Source organism: Venturia canescens, chromosome 4, assembly GCF_019457755.1.
Source record: "Venturia canescens isolate UGA chromosome 4, ASM1945775v1, whole genome shotgun sequence".
NCBI classification, from domain to species: Eukaryota; Metazoa; Arthropoda; class Insecta; order Hymenoptera; family Ichneumonidae; genus Venturia; species Venturia canescens.
The window spans coordinates 15845934-15866531 of record NC_057424.1 but is presented as its reverse complement, the minus strand read 5'-3'; the positions used below and the strand labels follow the sequence as shown (position 1 = coordinate 15866531).

General features: G+C 40.9%; 1 protein-coding gene across 5 annotated transcripts in view; it reads right to left on the bottom strand.

The window, feature by feature from the left end:
• The window catches only part of Nepl16 (Neprilysin-like 16), a 76495-nt gene that overhangs the window by 19162 nt on the left and 36735 nt on the right, over positions 1 to 20598 (bottom strand). For all 5 annotated transcript variants that reach the window (XM_043418210.1, XM_043418211.1, XM_043418209.1 and 2 more), the window contains 2 exons: positions 13568 to 13782; positions 6100 to 6195 (listed from right to left, as the gene is read on the bottom strand). In XM_043418210.1, the coding sequence (XP_043274145.1) occupies positions 6100 to 6195; positions 13568 to 13782 (311 nt within the window). The remainder of the gene's footprint in view (positions 1 to 6099; positions 6196 to 13567; positions 13783 to 20598) is intronic.

Sequence of the window (20598 nt, the reverse complement as noted above, 5' to 3'; positions counted from 1 at the left end):
TCTCTTAATTTCGTCTCGTTGTTGGGTAAACTCCTTTGTTGTTTGTTGTTGGAAACGAGGGAGGGAAAAAAAACTTCGAAATTACACGATGAAACTCGGGATCGCGAATTACAGTTTTATTTATTTCCTATTTCATCGAATCTCTTCTTATATGTGATGAAAAATATTTTATGAATTTTTAAAATATATCGTAGTATCATTTATTGTTCTCCTTATTTAAAGGAGAAGAGAGAGTTTCTTATTCTTATTAAAATTTATAATTCTATTAATATAAATTATTTTAAAATTCTTCTTATTTTTTATTTTATTAATTCTTGAATTATAAGAATTTGAATGTTTCAAGTTAATTAAAACTATTAATGAAAATTGAAATTAAAATTATTTTTCAATCTAGTAAAGAGAATATTAATTTTTTTAATAAATTTACATCTTGTTACTTAAATCAGGCACATTACTTTGAAAAATTTTGTATAAATACTTCTTTGAATTTGCAATAATTTATATTAAAATAAAATTTTATTTTAATATAAAGATTTAAAAAAAATGATTGTATTCAACTAATTATAAATTAGAATTTTATATTTTATTTTTGGAGTGTGGACACGTATGGTTGCTTCATCTATAAGTTTAATTATATTCGTATAGAATTAGGTAATCAGGTATTCCTTAATGATCAAATTTATAATCCTTTTATAATTGCTCATGCGTTGGTAATAATTTTTTTCTATAGGTATAGAATTATAATTAGAGAATTTGGAAATTGATTAATTCCTTTAATAATAGAAAGACCTGATATAGCATATCTCCATCAGGAATGAACACGTGAAATTACACCTGTGAGAATTTCGTTTATCACGCGACCAACGTTCAGAATGTGAGTGACATGGCAAATGTATCTTTCAGAGCGAAATAAATTATCGTCGTTATCATTTTTAAGGTAAATTGCGACGATGGACGCTCCATATTCATATATTTTAATTGTTATGTCCACGAAATGGGATGACAGAGAAGCGAAACTTATAAATTAAACTTACATCTCGATTAAGCATTATTATTGAACTCTTATTAATGCGAATGTGACCGCTCGATTATTTTAATACAATTTTATTTTATATTTCGGCAATCTGTACGATTACAGTTGAAACAATCGAAGCAAATATAAATAACAATCGATCATTCAATCAAGAAAAAGCCTATTAAAATTATGAACGAAAAAACAGTTTGTATATTGAATTAGTTTTGTTGCGACGCGAGTGGCCCTTGCTGCGCAGCAGAATAATAACCTAAGCTTCTAAATTCTAATAATTAATCTAGACAACTATGTATTAAAAACTATCGAAGTCGCAGTGAGCTTCTCGTCGGACGAATAACGGATTTTTGAAACTGTTTGGGACATTTTTTACTCGGGCAGAGTTTGTCGGCGGTCGGAAATTTAAGGTGGATGAGTTTGATTTGAGAATGCAATGATGGAGTCTTGTCAGCCAAGATTGGCTGACTTTTTAGGGATTTTTGTACGTTGCTCGTCTTTGATTTAGCAAGAGCCAACCGACGGGACCTCGGGTTGTCTTTCTCCTTCAGCAAATGGCTTCTGCACGTTCTCCTCAGACGAGGAGAGCCCTTGCAGACTGCGAATCATTTTCTGGATACTCGAGCAGCAGTCAGTACCGTTCGAGGGTTGAGCTTGAGCAATATTAGTTCAGCTATTTCGACTGGCAAGCTAGCAACGAAGTCGATTTCGTTGGATGATGCTCCAATGGTGGACATCAGTTGGGAAAAAGACTCCATGATGCTATTGCTTGCGAAGAAATTCGCTGAATGATGCTCCTCGTCCGTCGGCGTCCGTTTATACAATGATGTTCATCGTTCCGGATGACCACCCCGGCCAATAAGGAGCGTCCGTCACGACGAGATGCATCCACCAATCACAAATATCCGTCTTCTTCTTTCTCTTTCTTCTTCACGTTACATGAGGAAGTGAGATCATTTCGCAGTCGACCCAGCATCAGTACACTTAAGCTACTACGCGAGGATCTCAGTTTAGTCCATTAAAATCGATATTCCAGTGCTTTTAGCTCGCACATAGCCGAACATTCGGTCCACATAATTTCCGAGTGTTCTGGTGAATCTGCCAAAATGGCATGTACGGCGGATGGCAGGGAAATACGAGGATGTGCGGAATCAGGAGAGCATGTGGCTGGACCACGGGAACGCAATGGTTCTCTCTCACTCTCAGCGTTCCTGGTTAACCTAGGCACATCAGAGCCATAAATTTGGAGACAGCGTTTCGCTCGGAATTTACATTCGAGGGTCCCGCGGCACAGGGCATGGCCCGGCATACACGCGCCGTTATATACGCCAGCCGTTTCTGAAACGACTGCGGAAGTAACGCGACCCAAACCCCTTCTAACTTCCAAACGCCTAATAAATGCATCGCCCTCTCTCTCTCTCTCTAGGCGATCTTGACCCACTTGTCATCGAGAACTTGCGTAATTCCGCTGTACATTCTCCCTGCCCCCTTTCCCATTTGCAGTCTGATATCGGAATCATCGAGATCGCGATCATTCGACCTTGCGCCAGCTCGTATCCATCAAAATCCATCAAGCTTTCATCCTACAGCATCATATTCAAATAAATATATATATCGCCGACGTCGAGACATTATTTCACGTCAACCTCACATTATGCCGAAGCATAAGAACTGGAGGAGAATGCCACTGAATGAAAAATCACGCTCGTTGGATGTTGTCGGATTTCCGGTTGCGGTTCCTCTCATCCGCCATACCCAGGCGACTCACTGACTCCTTTGGAAACGTTGGCTTCTCCATCCCCTTCGGTTTCCCCCCCTCGCTCGTATTGTCGAGACTTCGCTGAGGTTACAGCTTTATTCAAAGGCTCCCTCGATCTTCGTGTAAACTTCAGAAGCATTGTGAAAGTTTTGCGTGATTCGACACTTGAATAGCTTCCCTAGAACTCTCGTTTTCTCAAAGAACGTCTATGCCTAAATATAGGTAAATACAGTTGAATATTGCCTCCTCAGAAAATTACGTTTTAGCCTATTTGCAGTCGCTATGAACGAAAATAAAATGAGAGATCGATTTCAAGATCGGCAGCTCAACATTGCACTCCCTGGTGGTCCTTGAATTAGCGGAGAACTCGCTCAAAATGAAGACACTTCGTTTGATATATGCACGGACATTTTATGATGCGATTGGGGAATATATGGACACCATCGCTGAGGTTGAAATTCACCGTCCTAGTTCCACGCGCATACGGTTCACGTTACAAACGTTCATTAAGGATGAAAACGAGAAGCACATAGTAATTCTCTGCCATTCGTAACGAGCATCGGCTCCAACCCAGGCATAGAGAGGAGTATCAATTTATTTTAGTTACTGATCGTATGGGACGGAACTGATTTTGTAAATTAATAAATGTTGAAATAAAAGAGAGTTGCGAGGACTTGGAAGAACGACGACGAATAGTCTCATAGCATGTCAGTTGAATAGTTATTGATTCGACGAATCGTCACACAGGTTGCAATCGATATTGATGTGATATCAAATCATTATTTACTAAATAAAAATCGACAATGTGCAACAAAAAGAGCAGTAAATGTCGGCCTTTTGATTGTCATGCCCTTAAATGTTTATGATACGCTAAAATATGAAACTAAGAAATAAAATTTACAATTCGATTATGTCGTTATTCAGACTTATATGGACGTGTTTTACAGTGGCTTTAGTACAATGTGACAACATTACAGAGAACACGGTGACAGTAAATATGATCATTAGTCGGTCGTATAATCAAGAAACATGCATTGCCAGTTAACATTTTTTTAAATAGCTGTGAATATACAATCGAGAAAAAACCTATTAAAGTTAAGACCGAAAAACAGTTTGTACATTGAATAAATTTTATTACAACGCGAGAGGCCCTTGCTGCGCAGCAGAATAATAACCTAAGCTTCTAAATTCTAATTAATCTAGACAACTATGTATTAAAAACTATCGAAGTCGCAGTGAGTTTCTCGTCGGACGGATAACGGATTTTTGAAACTGTTTGGGACATTTTTTACTCGGGCAGGGTTTGTAGGCGGTCGGAAATTTAAGGTGGATGGGTTTGATTTGAGAATGCAATGGTGGAGTCTTGTCAGCCGAGATTGGTTGACTTTTTAGGGATTTTTGTACGTTGCTCGTCTTTGATTTAGCAAGAGCCAACCGACGGGACCTCGGGTTGTCTTTCTCCTTCAGCAAATGGCTTCTGCACGTCGTCCTCAGACGAGGAGAGCCCTTGCAGACTGCGAGCCATTTTCTGGATACTCGAGCAACATTCAGTACCGATCGAGGGTCGAGCTTGAGCAATACTAGTTCAGCTATTTCGACTGGCAAGCTAGCAACGAAGTCGATTTCGTTGGATGATGCTCCAATGGTGGACATCAGTTGGGAAAAAGACTCCATGATGCTATTGCTTGCGAAGAAATTCGCTGAATGATGCTCCTCGTCCGTCGGCGTCCGTTTATATAATGATGTTCATCGTTCCGGATGACTGCGTCAGCCAATGGCGATCGCCCGTCACACCCGGTCACCCAACAGGTAAAAAAGATCGGTGCGTCAAGTTTTCCTCCATTACATTCCGTACAGTAATTGTACTGTGTCCAAATAAACTTTAGATATTAACTTCTGAAATTGCTGAATTCCTAACTCGCTACACCAGTTATTATTTTTCCGAAGAAGCTTACTGCAAAATTAAAAGGAATGACGTCGTAAATATGAATGAAGCGCGAAAGAACCTGCCGAGAATCGCGCCAAAGTTTCGTTCGAGTTCCCCCTCGTTTTTGCCATGCTATAACACGTCTGTCATTATATCTCTGTAAACCTTTCAAATCTTACACTGATTTTCTTTTTACTACCTTTATGAATCCTGCACTGATTTTTTTTTCATATTTATTTCAACGTATTTTTCCACACCACGGGAGTTGAAGAAATACTCTAAAATCTCAAAACTCCCCTGCGGTCACACGAAGGCGTCGAGGCGCCTCTGCTCGACCAGAGAGAATGAGAATGGAGAGAGAAAAACCTCCGACCGGAGTAAGAGGGAACCGGGAGTTTATTAGTTGCCGTAGAGGGTACGGATTTACGGTGCTTCTGTTTATATGTATACGAAATGAGTGGAATGACTGCGATGTCTTTTCCACTCAGTTTTTTCTCAATGCAGTATACATGCAGTGTTTTATAACAAAATGACCATTTCGTTATTCCCACGTTCCGGAATAAACTCTACAATCAACTTTTTCCATGTTTTAAATCCAGATGCGAGAATGAAATTTTTGTTCTAATTAAAAATGAGGGAGAGAAGACAAATTTTTCGACAGTGCGCTGTCACGTGTCTGCCATTCGAGCGACGAGCGAAACCTCAACTTTTGGTTACGAACTCTCGGTTTTTTAAATCGGCTTTTTCCCATCGAAAAAAGCCACAGCACATCATGGAAATGCAAATCGAGCGAATCTCAGGAACCATTTTCTCGTCATTTTCCGACCGAAAATTTTGTTTATAAAAACGTCGTAAAAAGCACTGATTTTTTGTGCCTTGCGAACACAGCCGGCTAGTCTGGAGTCGCTTATACGTAAATACGGCACTCGATACATAAAACTGTGCAAAAAACTTGCGACCACGCGAGTGTTCTCGCTCGGTTAAACGAGAACGTGAGCCCACGTTGTGGCGGGAATAGGATCACGATGAAAAATAGCACGGGATTTGGCAAGCGGATACCAAGAGACTCCGACACAGGCTTGATTTTACCCTTCGGTTTCATATATACAGAAAAAATTTCGACCGCACACAAGAACGAAACAATTATTTCGTATGCGCCCCGAACCCACGCTAACGAGCGTGAAATGCAGTAGAAAGTGCGGCGAGTAGTCAGGCGAAGTAGCGACCGAGGGTCACTGAAGTGGGGAGCCAGACACACGTTTCGTGCGTGTCACCAAAAAATAACGAACCGAAAATTCGTTGGCAACATGTTTTTTTTCTTGATTACTAAATATTTGTCCATGCATATTTTTGTTCAAAAACTAAATCAATTAATAAAAAACTTGCCTTGATAAATGTGTAGGCCCTGCTCTCAGCCGGATTCGAACGTTTATTTCTTCCTTCTGCCTTCAAAAATCCTTCGCGCCATCTCGGCCCGTCTTCCTGCAACACATAAAAGAACAATCAGTCGAATGAAGCCGGAATATCGTTCACAGGCGGAGAACGTTCGTAATTTCGAATGAAACTGCAGACACAATTTTCCGCTGTACCCCAGGGTCATACCGGGATCGTTTCGCCTCATATTTGTGGGTTAATTGCGTCGAAATTGTGATTATTCGTTGAGATACTGAGCAACAAAAAAGTACTAAATAGTGGCATTAATTAAGTTAACATTCATGTCGTAAAAGTAAGTAATTACTCAGATGTAGGTAGAACTTAAAAAATTTATTCGGCACTTCTACTTTCTATTTGACTATGTCATTTGGGACAATAAATCTAGATTTTGGCATCGTCACATCGCAATTACAATTTTAAAAATCATCAACAGAATCGATGCTTACGGAAAGAGTCCTGGATTTTCATTCTCGACGCATTTTTCAGCTACAATTTTGAAATAGAATTGAATCACAAAAAATGTGCACGCACATTGATTACACTTGTTATTAGTCTATTTTTATCAGTATTTACACAATTTACAACTAATCGTAGAGGTCCCTGCGCAGCGGGGGTCCGGGGACTTTTTATTATTCGGTTGTCTTTGCTCAGAGACGTTCGTGTCCAGCTGGACAAACCTGACTCGGAGCTTTGATTGAGGAACCGTGTCAATCAAGGCTGGCCGGCTTTTCAGAGGCTCCGTATGAGTCATCTTTTTCTTGGCATGAGCCAAGCGTTGGTATCTCTGGTGGTCTTTCTCCTTTAGCAAATAGCGTCTGCAGGTTGCCCTCGAGCGAGGAGAGCCCTTGCAGATTGCCATGCACTTTCTGGATACTCGAGCAGCATTCAAGTCAGATCGAGGCTCCAGTTTGGACAGAACCATTTCAGCTATTTCTACTGGCAAGCTAGTAACGAAGTCAATTCCTTTGAGGGATGCTCCAATGGCAGACATCAAATTGGAAAATGACTCCATGGTGCTGTCGCTTGCTAGGAAAGTCGCTGAATGATGATGCTCTTCAGAGCAGCAGCTTATGAGGGCGTGTTCATCGCTCCGGATGACTGCACTGGCCAATGGGATCATCCGTCATGACCGAAAGCATTGGCCAATGAAAATGCCATCATCAATGCACCTCCGAGTAATCCTTTTATTAGAGAAGAAACCAGAACCAAAATGAGAGACTACAAATTCAATGAAAATCCACTCTCTGATGAGCGACTGTCAAAACCGAGAAAAAAGCCAGCCACGACTCATCCATCCCTTAGACAATATATCCGAGTGCCAAAAATATATACAGGGAAGGAAAAACAAACGTTTCAACAGAATGAAATGCAAATGATCCGTGAACACGTATAAAAATTGCTTTTTCGCTGCTCCCTCGTACCAAGTGACGGAGATTCTTTTTTTCGTTCTCGAAACCGGTACTTCGTCGTGGCGGAAAAAAGGAACGGCTAAGATACGAGGTGTGGGATGTGGAAAAAAAAGTATGCCAAATGCGAGATCGTAGGGAGTAAAAGTTTGCCAGGCTTTGGCAAACAAGGCGGAAGCGTGCCAACTATCGGGTCACGTTAATGTTACGTAACGTCGCTCCTACCCTGTTTGCCAATGTGTATAAATATATATATATATATACGTGTATATATGTAACTTAAACACAGTTCATATATGCACTAGCTACGTGCGGACACCGCACGAACTACACAACATTCTGTACACCGTACCAGTATTGCCACATCTACAATGTAAATGTGGATAAAGTCGGATAATTTCGTAGTAGTTTCACATGCACCCCCGATAAATAATAGCGCTTACGTTCGTACTTGTAACCGGTACAGATTTCGCATTGCAGGCTCACGCGACTCGCCACACGATTTTTCATGTTGCCAATGTCGCTTTTCATCTCGCTCTTTCAATGGGTTCATTGGCATAATTAAAACATTCGATCGAGATAACAGAGACCATTTATGGACTTTGATTTTATACGATCAGTTGGGGAATCTCGATGTACTGGAGTTGAACTCACTCGCTTGGGGAAAATCGGATTGACGCGCTAGAGTGACTCGAAACTTTCAGATGTTTTCAGCAGATTATTCCGGAGTAGTAATCTCTGCACTTTGCATTTGCTTAGCTGATTTATTTCACGTGGTTTAATCTGATCACATTTTTCATTACTACGACTTTGGCCACGGTGAGTAATCAGCGGACAGGAAATTGCGAAATCGTAAAATCTCTCGTATGAACGCGCCACAATATTTTGTCAGAAGAAAAATTTTGACTCCAGCTTTCCACATTATTTTCACATGAAATCAGGCAACGATCTTTAAGACTGTTGAATATTGTTCCGCGCCACAATATTTTGTCAGAAGAAAAATTTTGACTCGAGCTTTCCACATTATTTTCACATGAAATCAGGCAACGATCTTTAAGACTGTTGAATATTGTTCCGTAGAAAGGTTGCAAAAATAATACGATTAAACATATGATAAGTAAATATAAAAAGAAAAGGGAGAAAAACAATAGAAACTCTTGTTTTAGTAACAAGAAAAAATATTAGTTCAGTTAGCATCGAGATATCGTTCAGTACACACGTAACGTTCTCTGATTGAGAAAAGATTAAAAAACTTTCTTATCAACATTCCGAAGATCCGAAGCCTGAGGTCTGACCTACGACATAAGAGTCGAGAAACGTCTATTCTTTTAAATTTGTCCATTCTTGTTGTATTTAAACTGGTTTCAATGAATTGGGTTTTTTATGCCTATTTAAGGCTTTTTACCAAACATCGACTTTATTATTTCATTTAATTTAATTTATAAAATTCAACTTTATGAAACAAATATACTCAATCAATTTTTAAGATTCTTGGTCAATGTTCAACCTCATGTTACAACACCCCTGGACATTGGTGAAAGAGTGACGTGCTACTCGTCCTGACATAAATGTTGAAACGATAGTGAAACGTGCCTAAAACTCTTGAATTCATTTTATCGATAACCCATTCAATGACGTAGATCGATCAGTTTTTGAATGAAATTGAAAAATAGAAAAAAAAAGTGCTGGTTCGCACGATTTCATGGTAAGAATCAGATCCATATCACTATTTTTTGATGAGGGGTAAACAAAAGATAAACGCAGGGGTGGTTTGGATGAGAGACGTTTTGGTTTTCGTTGCATCAACATAAGTACAATGTTTCTGGATAAAACGGCCAAATGGCGCCCCTTTACATGCTCCACTGCTTGCAACGATGATCTTATTCCCTAAAACCGTTTTCCGGGCGATAAAGAAATTTTCGTCTCTCCCTTTCCAGCGCTATTTTGCATGGATGAATTCCGAGACGATTTGCCTCGGATATCGAAGTAATGTTCCTTGTCAGATTCACAATCGTAATTAATCACTTAAGCTTTGGAACATGTAAATTTTTTGGTTTGAGTAAAAATAACAAACGGCTGGTAGTTTTTCCCTCGCAGACCAAGCCCCGGCCGGGAGGGTTAGCAAATTGTCGTAGGTAACTAGCTGCTGGATCGTTTATTCAACTGCCATGGGTACTTAACCGTAGGTATATCCGGTAGCTCGTGCAAACCCCAGAAGCGAAAACGGGCTCCTCTCGTTTCGAGAGGAAATGAGACTCGACGTAATTTGATATTCTCCCATGTACAACCACCCCTCTCGACGCAGCTCACCGATAACGATCTCGGATTAATTATCGAATTGGTAGAAATAACTTGAGAAAGGAATGTTGAAGTGAATTATTACCGAAGTGATTTGCGACTGCGTTATAAGACATTGGAAATGAATTGAAAACTCTGAGCGTCGTATAACACGAAATATGTTCTTATAAAATACTGCTCACTATATTTTATTTAATGTTTTTAACGACGAAAAATTGCAACGAAACTTTGAGGCTTCCGGTGAATTTTCTCATTTTCTGGTTAAAAAATCCATTGATATGAACAGATGAGTGACGAATGAAAATGACAGGAGCAGGAATCATCGAAAATTTTCATCGTCGACATTTCAAATTGTGACTCCGTGACTCCCACGTGCACTCCAATCGGAAGAAAAGTAAAAAATGATTTTCGTCGTTGAGCAACGAGGAGTAAATAATACGATGAAGCGATTTCTGTACAGATAAAAAAAATGAAACGCCGCGCATGCTTATTCGAATCCTAAGCCAGCGGAGAGGGTGCGAGAAGGCCGAAAGGTCGAGAGAAAAGAGGAGAGGCAGGAAATTAGACGAATCCTCACCGTGCCGGTGACGGATTTTGGCCTTCGGCCAGACAACGTACGAAAAGCTTCCGTTATGAAAGGAGAAAAGGACAGCAAGAGAAAGAGGGAAAGAGACATAACCGATATACTGGACAGCGCTCTATCTCCAGCAACGCCCGACTTCTTGGCTCCGGTCTCTTCTTTCTCGAGCTATTCCACTGTCTACTGGGTTATACAGAGCCCGTTTGGCTCACCGTCTCCCAAGTCCTTGCTCGAGCCATCGGCTAGCACCGAAACGACCGGCTTTCATCAAGACACTTGTCTTCCGGGTCCGCCTAATACCGCCTCGCAAACTCGCAAGCAAACGCTTACCGATGTCTCCCAATACTGGCGCAACCGGCGCTCCATCTAGAAATAACTTTTATCGCAACTTGCTGCCCTTCGATTATCCATGGGACATGAATTTCGCCAAATTGCTCGCTCTCGATCGAGAAAACATGTTCTTTTATAATTCCCTAATAAAAGCAATGGATGATGTGAAGCAAAAGGAGTTTTTCAATCGAAAACTATCCAGAGATCATCGTTACAATAAAACAAGTTTTAATTCCTTAGTAACCACACTAAAGACACGATTCCGACACTCTATTTTCCTGATCAATGACATTTTGACTTTTTACAGAATATAGCAAGTCACTAATGGGGCTGACAAAAAGGAAGAAGCATTTTCAGATTTGTAGCACCGCGTAAGAAGGTGCACGAAATCCCCTCTCGCTTTCTCTCTCTCTCCCCGTTTCACTGGCTCCCCCTCGTCAATTTTGCATTCCGAAAGATACAATTTCTTACAGCCGCAGCTAGTCTCTCGGGTTGTAACAGATTCCCGGATGATTTCATCGCGTCCTGGGAAACGAGGGCGAAGTGAAAGTGGCGCAAGAGAGAAAAAAGAAACCACAAAAAAGAAGGAATGAGAAAGAAAAAGCTAAGAAAAGAAGTCGGTGGCTAGGAGCAGCAAAGGCCCGTATTTTTTAGCGTCTTCAACTATTTAAGAATCCTTGTGAATCTCCATCCAATAGCAATTCGTTCCATGTCCTATACGAGAACGAAAAGCAAGAGAAGAACTCAGATGGGCGACAAAAGGTCTTGAAATGTCAGGAAGTCGAGTTGTGTACCATCTTCTTCGTACATGTCTCTATGTATAATGAATATCCATGTGTGTCTATACATATAAACATATAAGAATGGATATACACCGGTGTAGAGACATGTGCGAGGAAAAGTACGTACATCCGCGTACTTCAAAGTTCTCCACTGTGCCGTCTCTTCGCCTCGTTTCTACTTTTTCTCTCGAGACGCTTCAACGAACGATTCCGCAAGCTCGTTTTCCACCTCAAGCTTTTTTTCTGCGCACACAGGCCTTCCGTATAATGCCTCAGATAATGCGGAGCTCCATGTAATTCACCGTATGAATTTGTATAAACCACTCAAGGGCTCATCAGTAATTATAAAACTGAGGACTTAACGAGCAGCTCCAAAAATACATTAATTCGAGCGGAGCAGTGAAAATATCCCTTCTGCTCTCATATTTTGTCGATTTCATATTCATTCTTCGGTGATTAATATTCCATTGACGCTAGGACTCTGTGAAGTGTATCTCGTACAAGGGCGAAATGATGAATTCAATCTTACTTTGGTAGGTGAATGAATTTTAAGGAAATTTTACATCGAGCGATATTAAATATAGACGAGAAGGGGCTAACGCGATGCAAAAATGAATGTTATCGCCGAGAACCGACTCTCAAAACTCGTTTCACGCTCACTATTTATCTCGAACTCTTGTTACTTTTTTCTTTCCTTCTTCCATATCCAACAATGCACTTTACGAGAGACTCTCCTGTGAGATGAGGAAAATAAAATACTGCTGAGTTTTAAAAGGATTGCACTTCTAGGCAGTTCGCTTGATGAAGCTTCCTCAATTAATAAAATGTCATGATAAATTCAAAAGACAATACGAAGGATGAGAAGAAACTTATTGAAAAATGCAGAATTAAGTAAGAAATGCTACGCAAACAAATTTTTCAATAATTTATTTTTTCTTGTTTTTCTTACTTTTTCAACTTGCGATCCTTTGAAATATCCACCATAACGATCAAAATTTATTGTTTTAGAGATTCGACAAATAAAAATGTGCCAACTCGCGCAATTTCTACATAGTGATGGACAAACCAAAATAGTTCGTTCTCCTGCTACCGTATTCATAATCCAAATGAACATCCGATCCCAGAAAGCTTGCACAAAGAATTTCTGGCTACGAGTCGTACTCGTCAGTACCCTGCGGGCATTTTATTTATCAGCGAGTCGAAAGCTGTAGACACCAAAATGGTTAGGAGCACCGTAAACGGGACACCACTCTCGCACCTCCTTCACACAACGAAAGGGGAAGGAGCAAGAAAGAGAAAAAAGGAGCACAAAATAATTGCGGAGAATTTGCGAATCGAGATGGAAGTTATTGACATTCTACTCGAAGAAATATTTCCTTAAAAGATGATGAAAAATTCGATTCCAAATCGCCAGATATCGACCTAGAATCCTATAGATTTTTCGCCGAGGAACTTCTCTGCCTGGAGAAGCGCTTTTTTACGTAAGCACGCAGTAGTATTCGAAATGAGTGGCTACTCATATTGCAAGAGCGGTCTCGAAACGATACGCTTTTGAAAGTATACGAAAGTATACTTCACGAGAGTTTATATAATGAAAAAGGAACAAAAATGAGAACGGTTGAAATTAAGTTGGACATTCCTTCCGGTGTGTTTCAGCGCATAGGATTCAAAAGAACTGGAGTAAATAGAAGCTGTGCAGCAGTTGCTAATTAATGCTATTTCATCATTTTCAAAGCTTTCATTCCGTAAAATGCTTCTTAGTGCTCATTATCAAAATTTAGTATTTTAAATAACGCGAGAGGGGCATGCGCACGAGAAAATTTCTTCGCAATTATTTATGCACATTGTTGGGGATCTTACTTTCTTTGGGGGCGGGGGGGGGGGGGGGGGGGGGCTGGCTACGACTGTGATGAGCTCGTGTTCTAAAATGTGCACAATAAACACTTTTCTATCGGAGCTCTCAAGTTCGCAGAATTTCGAATAAAAATGAAAGTAAAATGCAGTTGGAAATTTCAATTTCTCACCTGTTTCTCGGTGAAAAAAGTGTCGGCTTGGTATTTCGAGGGTAGATCGAGAAACACTGATGATCTCGAACGGTCGTACAGATCGACATCGACGTAAAGGTCGAAAAGCGGTGCACCAGCAACTTCGAGTAGCGACGAGACCAAAGGAGTTATGTCCGCGGGGGCGGAACTCCTCGGGGGTAAATAGCCGCCCAGTTTTTCGAGGAGGTTGTACACTGAAATGAAAAGCCAGCTTAAATAAAGCTATATTTAAACATAGCCGAACAAATAATCTCAAGTTTGAAGTGAGGGGGGATATAAAAGAAGAATACAAACAAGAAGTAATGAGAATGAGAAAAGGGGTACGCGAGATGCGAGATTCAAAGCAATAAATGTTCCATTTTTATTACAAGTTTTAAAAAGTTACTATTTCTTAACAATTAAATTTCGCGATACTTATTTATCGCTTCACGCCCAATGATTTATGGACGATCTCCTTACTCGGTGAAGCAGCTGGCACCACTTCAAATATATTCTATATACTTACAGTCCTTTCTTGTTCTCAATACAAAACGGTCGAAGATAACGAAAAAAAATGTTTTGGTCCTTAACGGAGAAATAACTAAGGTTTTTTGCAGGGTTGTCTGACTTTAGAAAGATCGTCATCAACGACAATAAATGTGTGCGTTGGAAGACGTTACAGAACGTGGGAACATTGGACACCTTTTTCGATACGCATGCATACACTTCGTCAATAGGAAATGTTCCATTTTTACACAGTCGAATTGTGCAACTTTCTTTTTATTACGTTTTAAGGTCGAAATAAAAAATGGTATTGCCTCACTCACTTTCCTCTCAATAGACTAATTTTTCTCGGCGTTTTACAGAATAATAAAGAAGAGAACGCGAGAGCAGTCGTGAATAACACGAACCTGTCGGTTTTATCGGAAACTCTCTGTTTGTAAGCGAAAAACAACCGGCCAAAGTTTATGACACACGCGCTAAGGGCAGGGAATGTGTACTGCTCTGCAAATATTTAGTATCGAAAAAAACCTTTCAATGATGCTCGGACAACAAAGAATGCGTGGATTCGAAGGGGGTGCTCGATCCCAATAGGAAATAAATCCCCGGTTCACGTTTGTTCATTGCTCGTTAATGTTCGACGTCGAACGAATGGAACTTTCTGCGAGCACTTTTCTTACCGCGTCATAACTAAATCGTGACTTTTCGAAAAAACGTAATTCGAATGGAAAAACAGTTTTGAAAATATAAAAAAATAATCCAACGAATCAGAATTTTTGCGAACCTTTTTTTCGGCAAAACTACATAATTTTTCATCGTTAGAAATTTTCCTCGTTTCATAATTAACGTTGAAATTAGATCCAAATAATTTTCCAACTACATTGTTCAATCGTAATCTCATCGATTGACGATGGACCTGAAACCGTTGATAATACTCGAGATCGCTGTGTAATTCGTCGCAAATATTTACGCCCCTTAAATTTTTTACTTTCTTTTCATTCGAATCATATAAAATGATAATGTGCCATGAACATAAAAACGCTACACGGTTTATCCTACTCCTTATACTGTTTCGTTTTAACATGCTGAACGATCGTTTTTCCTTGACATTTTTATTACGTCCTACTGATAACGGCATATGTACTTATACGTGCATCGATAGAGGCTGATTCAGGATGAACGTTTGCACTATTTAACAACTTCGAATGGAGCGAGGCTGCGGAGTTACCGGAAGGAAAACTTTCGCAAGATATTCACCCTCAGCAGCATCCTATTTTCCAACTTCGCAGTAGCTCCTTATAAGCGTGTTTTTATTCTATCGGAAAAATGATTTAAAAAATACGAACGTTCGACTTGCTACAAAATATTGAAATATGATGATCCTCGCCAAATGTTTTGCCGAAATAATTTATTGCAGTACTCTCGTTTTCCGTCAGATGGCATACAAAAAAATCAATAATCTATGTCATTTTTTTCTGCCAATAGAAAATGAGGCTTAATGAGCGAGCCTCGGTCGAACGTCGGTCGCGTACTAACAGCGCACATTTGTAGGAGCCTGTACTTATCCAGTAGAGAAGTTTTATATTCAAGGGGTTTAGTAAAAGTGCCTATCGCTCTGGGGTTACAAGCGAGGTACAACATTTTTATAGCCCTGGAAATTATCGTAAGCGTTTGAGCGTCGTCCACACGTGTACGTGGCTCGAGTTCGAAAAGTTCAGAAGCATGCGGGTTACATAACTTATTTCCACTCGCGCATTCTTCTTTCTTTAGGTGCGATTGACGGGTTTCGTACTCGGTTAAGGCGTGCAGAAGCGTGCATATTGAGGAATCGATTTAGTAATGATGTTACGCGCGTAGATGAGTACGCCGCGCGCACAGCACCGGAAGTGCATCAGGGACGTGCGCTTTATCCAGACTCTTTGTCTCGAAACCTTCTACACCGGAAGTCGCGCCCACTTATCGCACCCCTTTCAGCCCTTTTTTCTGGCCGGCATGTGATGACGCTATTTACATGATCAGCCTTGACACTATTCGATGACAAAAGTTTCGAAAAATGTGAAACATTTTGACGTGCACACAGAGAGAGAGATAAAAGTCTCGATAAAAGTAAACTTCATGACCTCGAGCGGGCTCGTTCAAACGTTAAAATGACGCCAAATTTAATATCAATCTTCACCCTTTTCCTCGCCCTCATTAATATAATATCTGCACTTTTCTATAGGTGCATTTATCGTGTGTTACTTGGAGAAGGAAAAATATCCAGGCTCGCGGCTTGCTGAGGGAATAATCATCGCGTTAAGATCTTTCGGTGTCACGGCCTTGACGGTTCATGTGGCCAAGGGAGTGGGGCGTTTAAGAAATTCAATGCGAGTGCGACCAAAAGGTACGTCTATTTATACACGCAACCGCACACTAAACACGATCATTGGTGAATGCAAAAAATGAGGCGACGGACATGAGTTTGCGTGTTAACCGCGGATCGCGGGCTCCGAATTTTGACATTTAAGGGTGAATGATACAAAAGTCGAAATAATTAGAAATTGATCAAATTTGGTGATAATGTTCTTCAACATCAAGTGCGAAAACACAAATTTTTTCAAAATTTTCTTCTGTTTAGTTATCAAGTAATTACGCATTAAAGCAGATTTCTTATGCCCGGAATGTATACCTATATATATGGAAACGCTATGCTTATACACGTGAACTTTAGTGATCAATTACTCGATAACTGTACAGAAGAAAAATCTTAAAAAATTTGTATTGTCAAATTTGGCACTAAAGAATATGTTCACCAAATTTTATAAAATTCTGATCATTTTGAATTTTTTTATGTTTTTAGCATGGTTTAGCATGGCAACATTGTATCGCCTGTGCAATATATCCTTAACGAAGCGTAGTTAAACGTTGATTGGGCCAGATTTCGCTGGTTGTAACTCTTTCGGAATTTCATTTTGATGAGCAGCCTCGTAAAAGCGTTTGAAATAATACTCGCTTTTGTGGCAGAGAAAATGTGCTCCCAGTTTCGTTGGTGCTCGATGAATGTTTGTGATTGGAAAGATGAGACTAAAAGCTGCACGGAAATGGATTATTCGCGCCTTTCGAATATTTCAAATCGTGTTTTGAAAAACTCCTGAGTGCTTTACGGAACGCTGCGAGCTCGCACACTCTTTTATTATAACTCCATAAAAAAAGGGTATTCACTAACGAAAATGGGGCAGCAAAAGTCAACACTTATTTCCGCATCGAAACAATAAAATTCAGCTCACTATTTTAATGACTTAGCCAATTCAATTTGTATAATGGAAAGTGAAAATAAAAACAGAAGTTTAATCAATAAACGCAGTGTACACTCGCCCAAGAACATTGAGAAGTATGTGCACAGTTGGATAGAAAAATCCATGTTAAAGGCATCATAGTTGTAGAAGTTTTACGAGCGCTTGTGTGTGCCACGAAGAAAATCCCAAGGTCGATACTAAAGCTCATTAAATACTCATGCGGAAAGTCCGTGTTTGTAATTGTTCTTGCGCTTCGTTGATTGATATCAATGTGACTTTTTGCGCGGCTAACTGTGAATCACGTTGCGGAGCACGTGCGTGGAGACGAGTCGGGCTCTCGAAAGGGCGTCAAAAGCGAGGGGTTGCGCGAGTTGCCCATATTTTTAAGACTTCATTCGACCAATTGATATATCTCGGGACTCGGTGGTGTTTCCGGTCATTTTTCTTTCCGAACACGAGAACACTCGACGACCTTTGCCTTCGAAAAATGAAAAACGGTGGGGATTAAAATGATCGGCTTTTGCTCAACGTTAATATTTCGCTGCTCGCGTTCCTCGTTCCTCTTTCTCTATACTGTACCGTACTAATTAAGCTCCGAAGAAGTGGGTCGGGATCGCTTTATCACGCGAACTTCATTCTCGCGTTCGCTATTGGCAACGCCGGTTCTCCCCTTAATCAAAGAAAAAAACACATTTTTCTCCGTGGTTTTCTATCGCAGTTACGCGGCGCAGACTCGTCAATCGCTCGTTAAGCTTTCCGACAACGCACGCGAGGCTCGACGTGCTATTTCTGATCAAGCTCCAAGACTGTATAACTCAATGAAAATTGTGCACAAAGCTGCATACAGCGAGTTCGAAGCCTCGAGGTCGCGGTGTGCTCGTGGCGATTGAATGAGTTCACCGAGGCGATAATTTTGAGTGTATTTCGATAAGCTCTCGAGCTCCAACTCCTAATTGAGTGATCTATATGGACGCGGGAAGCTTTTTTTCTCTAAAAAATTTACACCGTAACTCAAAGCCCTCGTACGATTGTCACAACGAATATACGCGCGCCCGACCTCTCATCCCTGTGCATAACCCAACTCGTTGTATCTTCTTTAAGCCACCCAAATGCGAATTTGTTTTGTGAATATTGTGTGCATCCCGAGTCGAGGAGCTTTGATGCAAGAATTCGTAACCACGCTTACCTCCCCCACGTTACATATTCCCGTCAGAAGTTCCTCGTCGAAACTTATACCAAAATGAGATTCTGCCTCCTCGTTTCGGATGTGTATACGCCGGGCTAATAGAGGCCAAGTTCTACTTGCTTCTCGTCTCTACGACTGTATAACTATAAACGAATACGGGCAACCACTCCGATATACTGGTAATTTACGGTGTCATTTCCTGACCCGCGCTTCCACGCCCCTGAATCTATGGAGTGTTACAAAAGCCGCAGGCAAACTTCCGAGACCGCTGGATGATTGGAAATTTGAGGCGAAAATTCTCAAGCCCCCATTCGTCTTCGTGGAGGAGTCTCCTTAAAATATCCGACAAATCCTGTCACACTTTTGATACGGCAATGTTGCGACGACAGGGAGCCAGCGATGAGACTCGAACTAGTTCATTTTCGCTGGAAGCATGACGCACGTTTCCCCTGATCCAAGCTTCCCCTCGTTAAGCACCGAGTCTCGCCATCACCAATCATTTATCCGAGGATAAAATGGCAAGTGCTTTCTCCCTTAGTTCCCACAGCTGCCTGTGAATTGTGCGCACGATTCTCGGGACACAGGGTGTAACGTACACGCAGATAGTCGGGAGCACGAAAGCGAGAAAGAGGCTAACGTTTGCGAAAGAGATGAGGTTCGCTATCCTACTTCGTTATCAGTTACGAAGCTCGGGAAAACAGCAGCTCGTCATAAAGTTTAAACAGGGTTAGTATATCTTTCGATCTATTGCTTAGCTGGGACGGAGCTCCGGTGGTAATGTTAAGGAGGAATTACATTTTCGCTGCGTCAAAGACCTCAAAGTCACGAGAGACGGGCGGGGGGAGAGGAAGAAAGAGAAAATGGTGCTTCGATTGATATTTTTTGGGTTCCGTGTAATCAGCAATTACCCTCCGAAGGCACAGATACACAGAGTCTCGTCCGATCGGGTGCTCGCGTAACTGTGGAACACGCTAGAATTTATGCGACGTCGTTAATCCGGAGGGAATCGTTTCGAGGAATCCCGATGAAAAATAGAATCGTATCGTTGCACCATTCGAAGCAGACCCCTACCAATTTAGTTAAACGCAGAGAGAGGGCATGTGGAAGTCACGAAATGTAAATCGAGCATGTCGAAAGATGCAACGTTAACACTTAACAACCGGTACTCGCTCGCCCTCCGATCGAATCGGGCCGAACAATCCTTGCGCAGCACACCACTTTTTTGCTGTCTCATTCGACGATTGTCTGTCATTTGTCTCTGTTGACCTAGAAAGTTGAACGCCAAAAATAGGAAAAGCTGGTTTTTTATGGAAAGAATTACCTCTGGGAGGCATGAATGTCGAATGCTCTTGACTGATTTTTTTCCCCTTCATTATTATATCTATTTTAGGATTAAATTTTGTTTCACAACGTTCGGGGTAGATGAATTTTAACGATTTTTAATCCCTTCACATTGCGGGACGCGGAACTACCTTTTTTCTTGCGGAAAAAACGTCGTCGTTCACGGCACAAAAGTAGTTGGAGTTTGTCCGTTGAAATTCAAGATTACGCTCGCTCGACCAACTAACCGCATCGCGAGTCTATAGAAATTCTTACTCAAACTCTTTTCTCACACTCCCCGCCTCCCCTCGCCGCTCGCCCTCATTCAGCCTGTTCGTCTCAATTTTACCGCTTTGCCACCCGATGTCCGATTACCCTGCAAGTTTCACGACACGTTCTTTTGTTCCTTGATAAAGGGGCTTGGATCGTTCAACGAAAGTTCGCGATTGTGCAGCTTATATCTGCTAAAAACTCACCTGATCAAAGGAGGCGAAGATAAAAAGAGAAACGGAGAAAAGTATCAGATAAAGAGCGACGGTTTCAGTTTCAAAGCGTGTACAGACCGCTTGGCATCGATTCAACGCTCCGCAGATTCATCTGGAATTACTTCAACTGTGGAGCATTTACATTTGAATATAAAAAATGTACCGAAGTTCGATTGGAAAGAAATATATTCGCAGAGCCTGCGAGAACTCTGAGCCTCGCGCGGGCATTTTTTCAATCGAAAACGTCCAAACTTACTGGCTCTA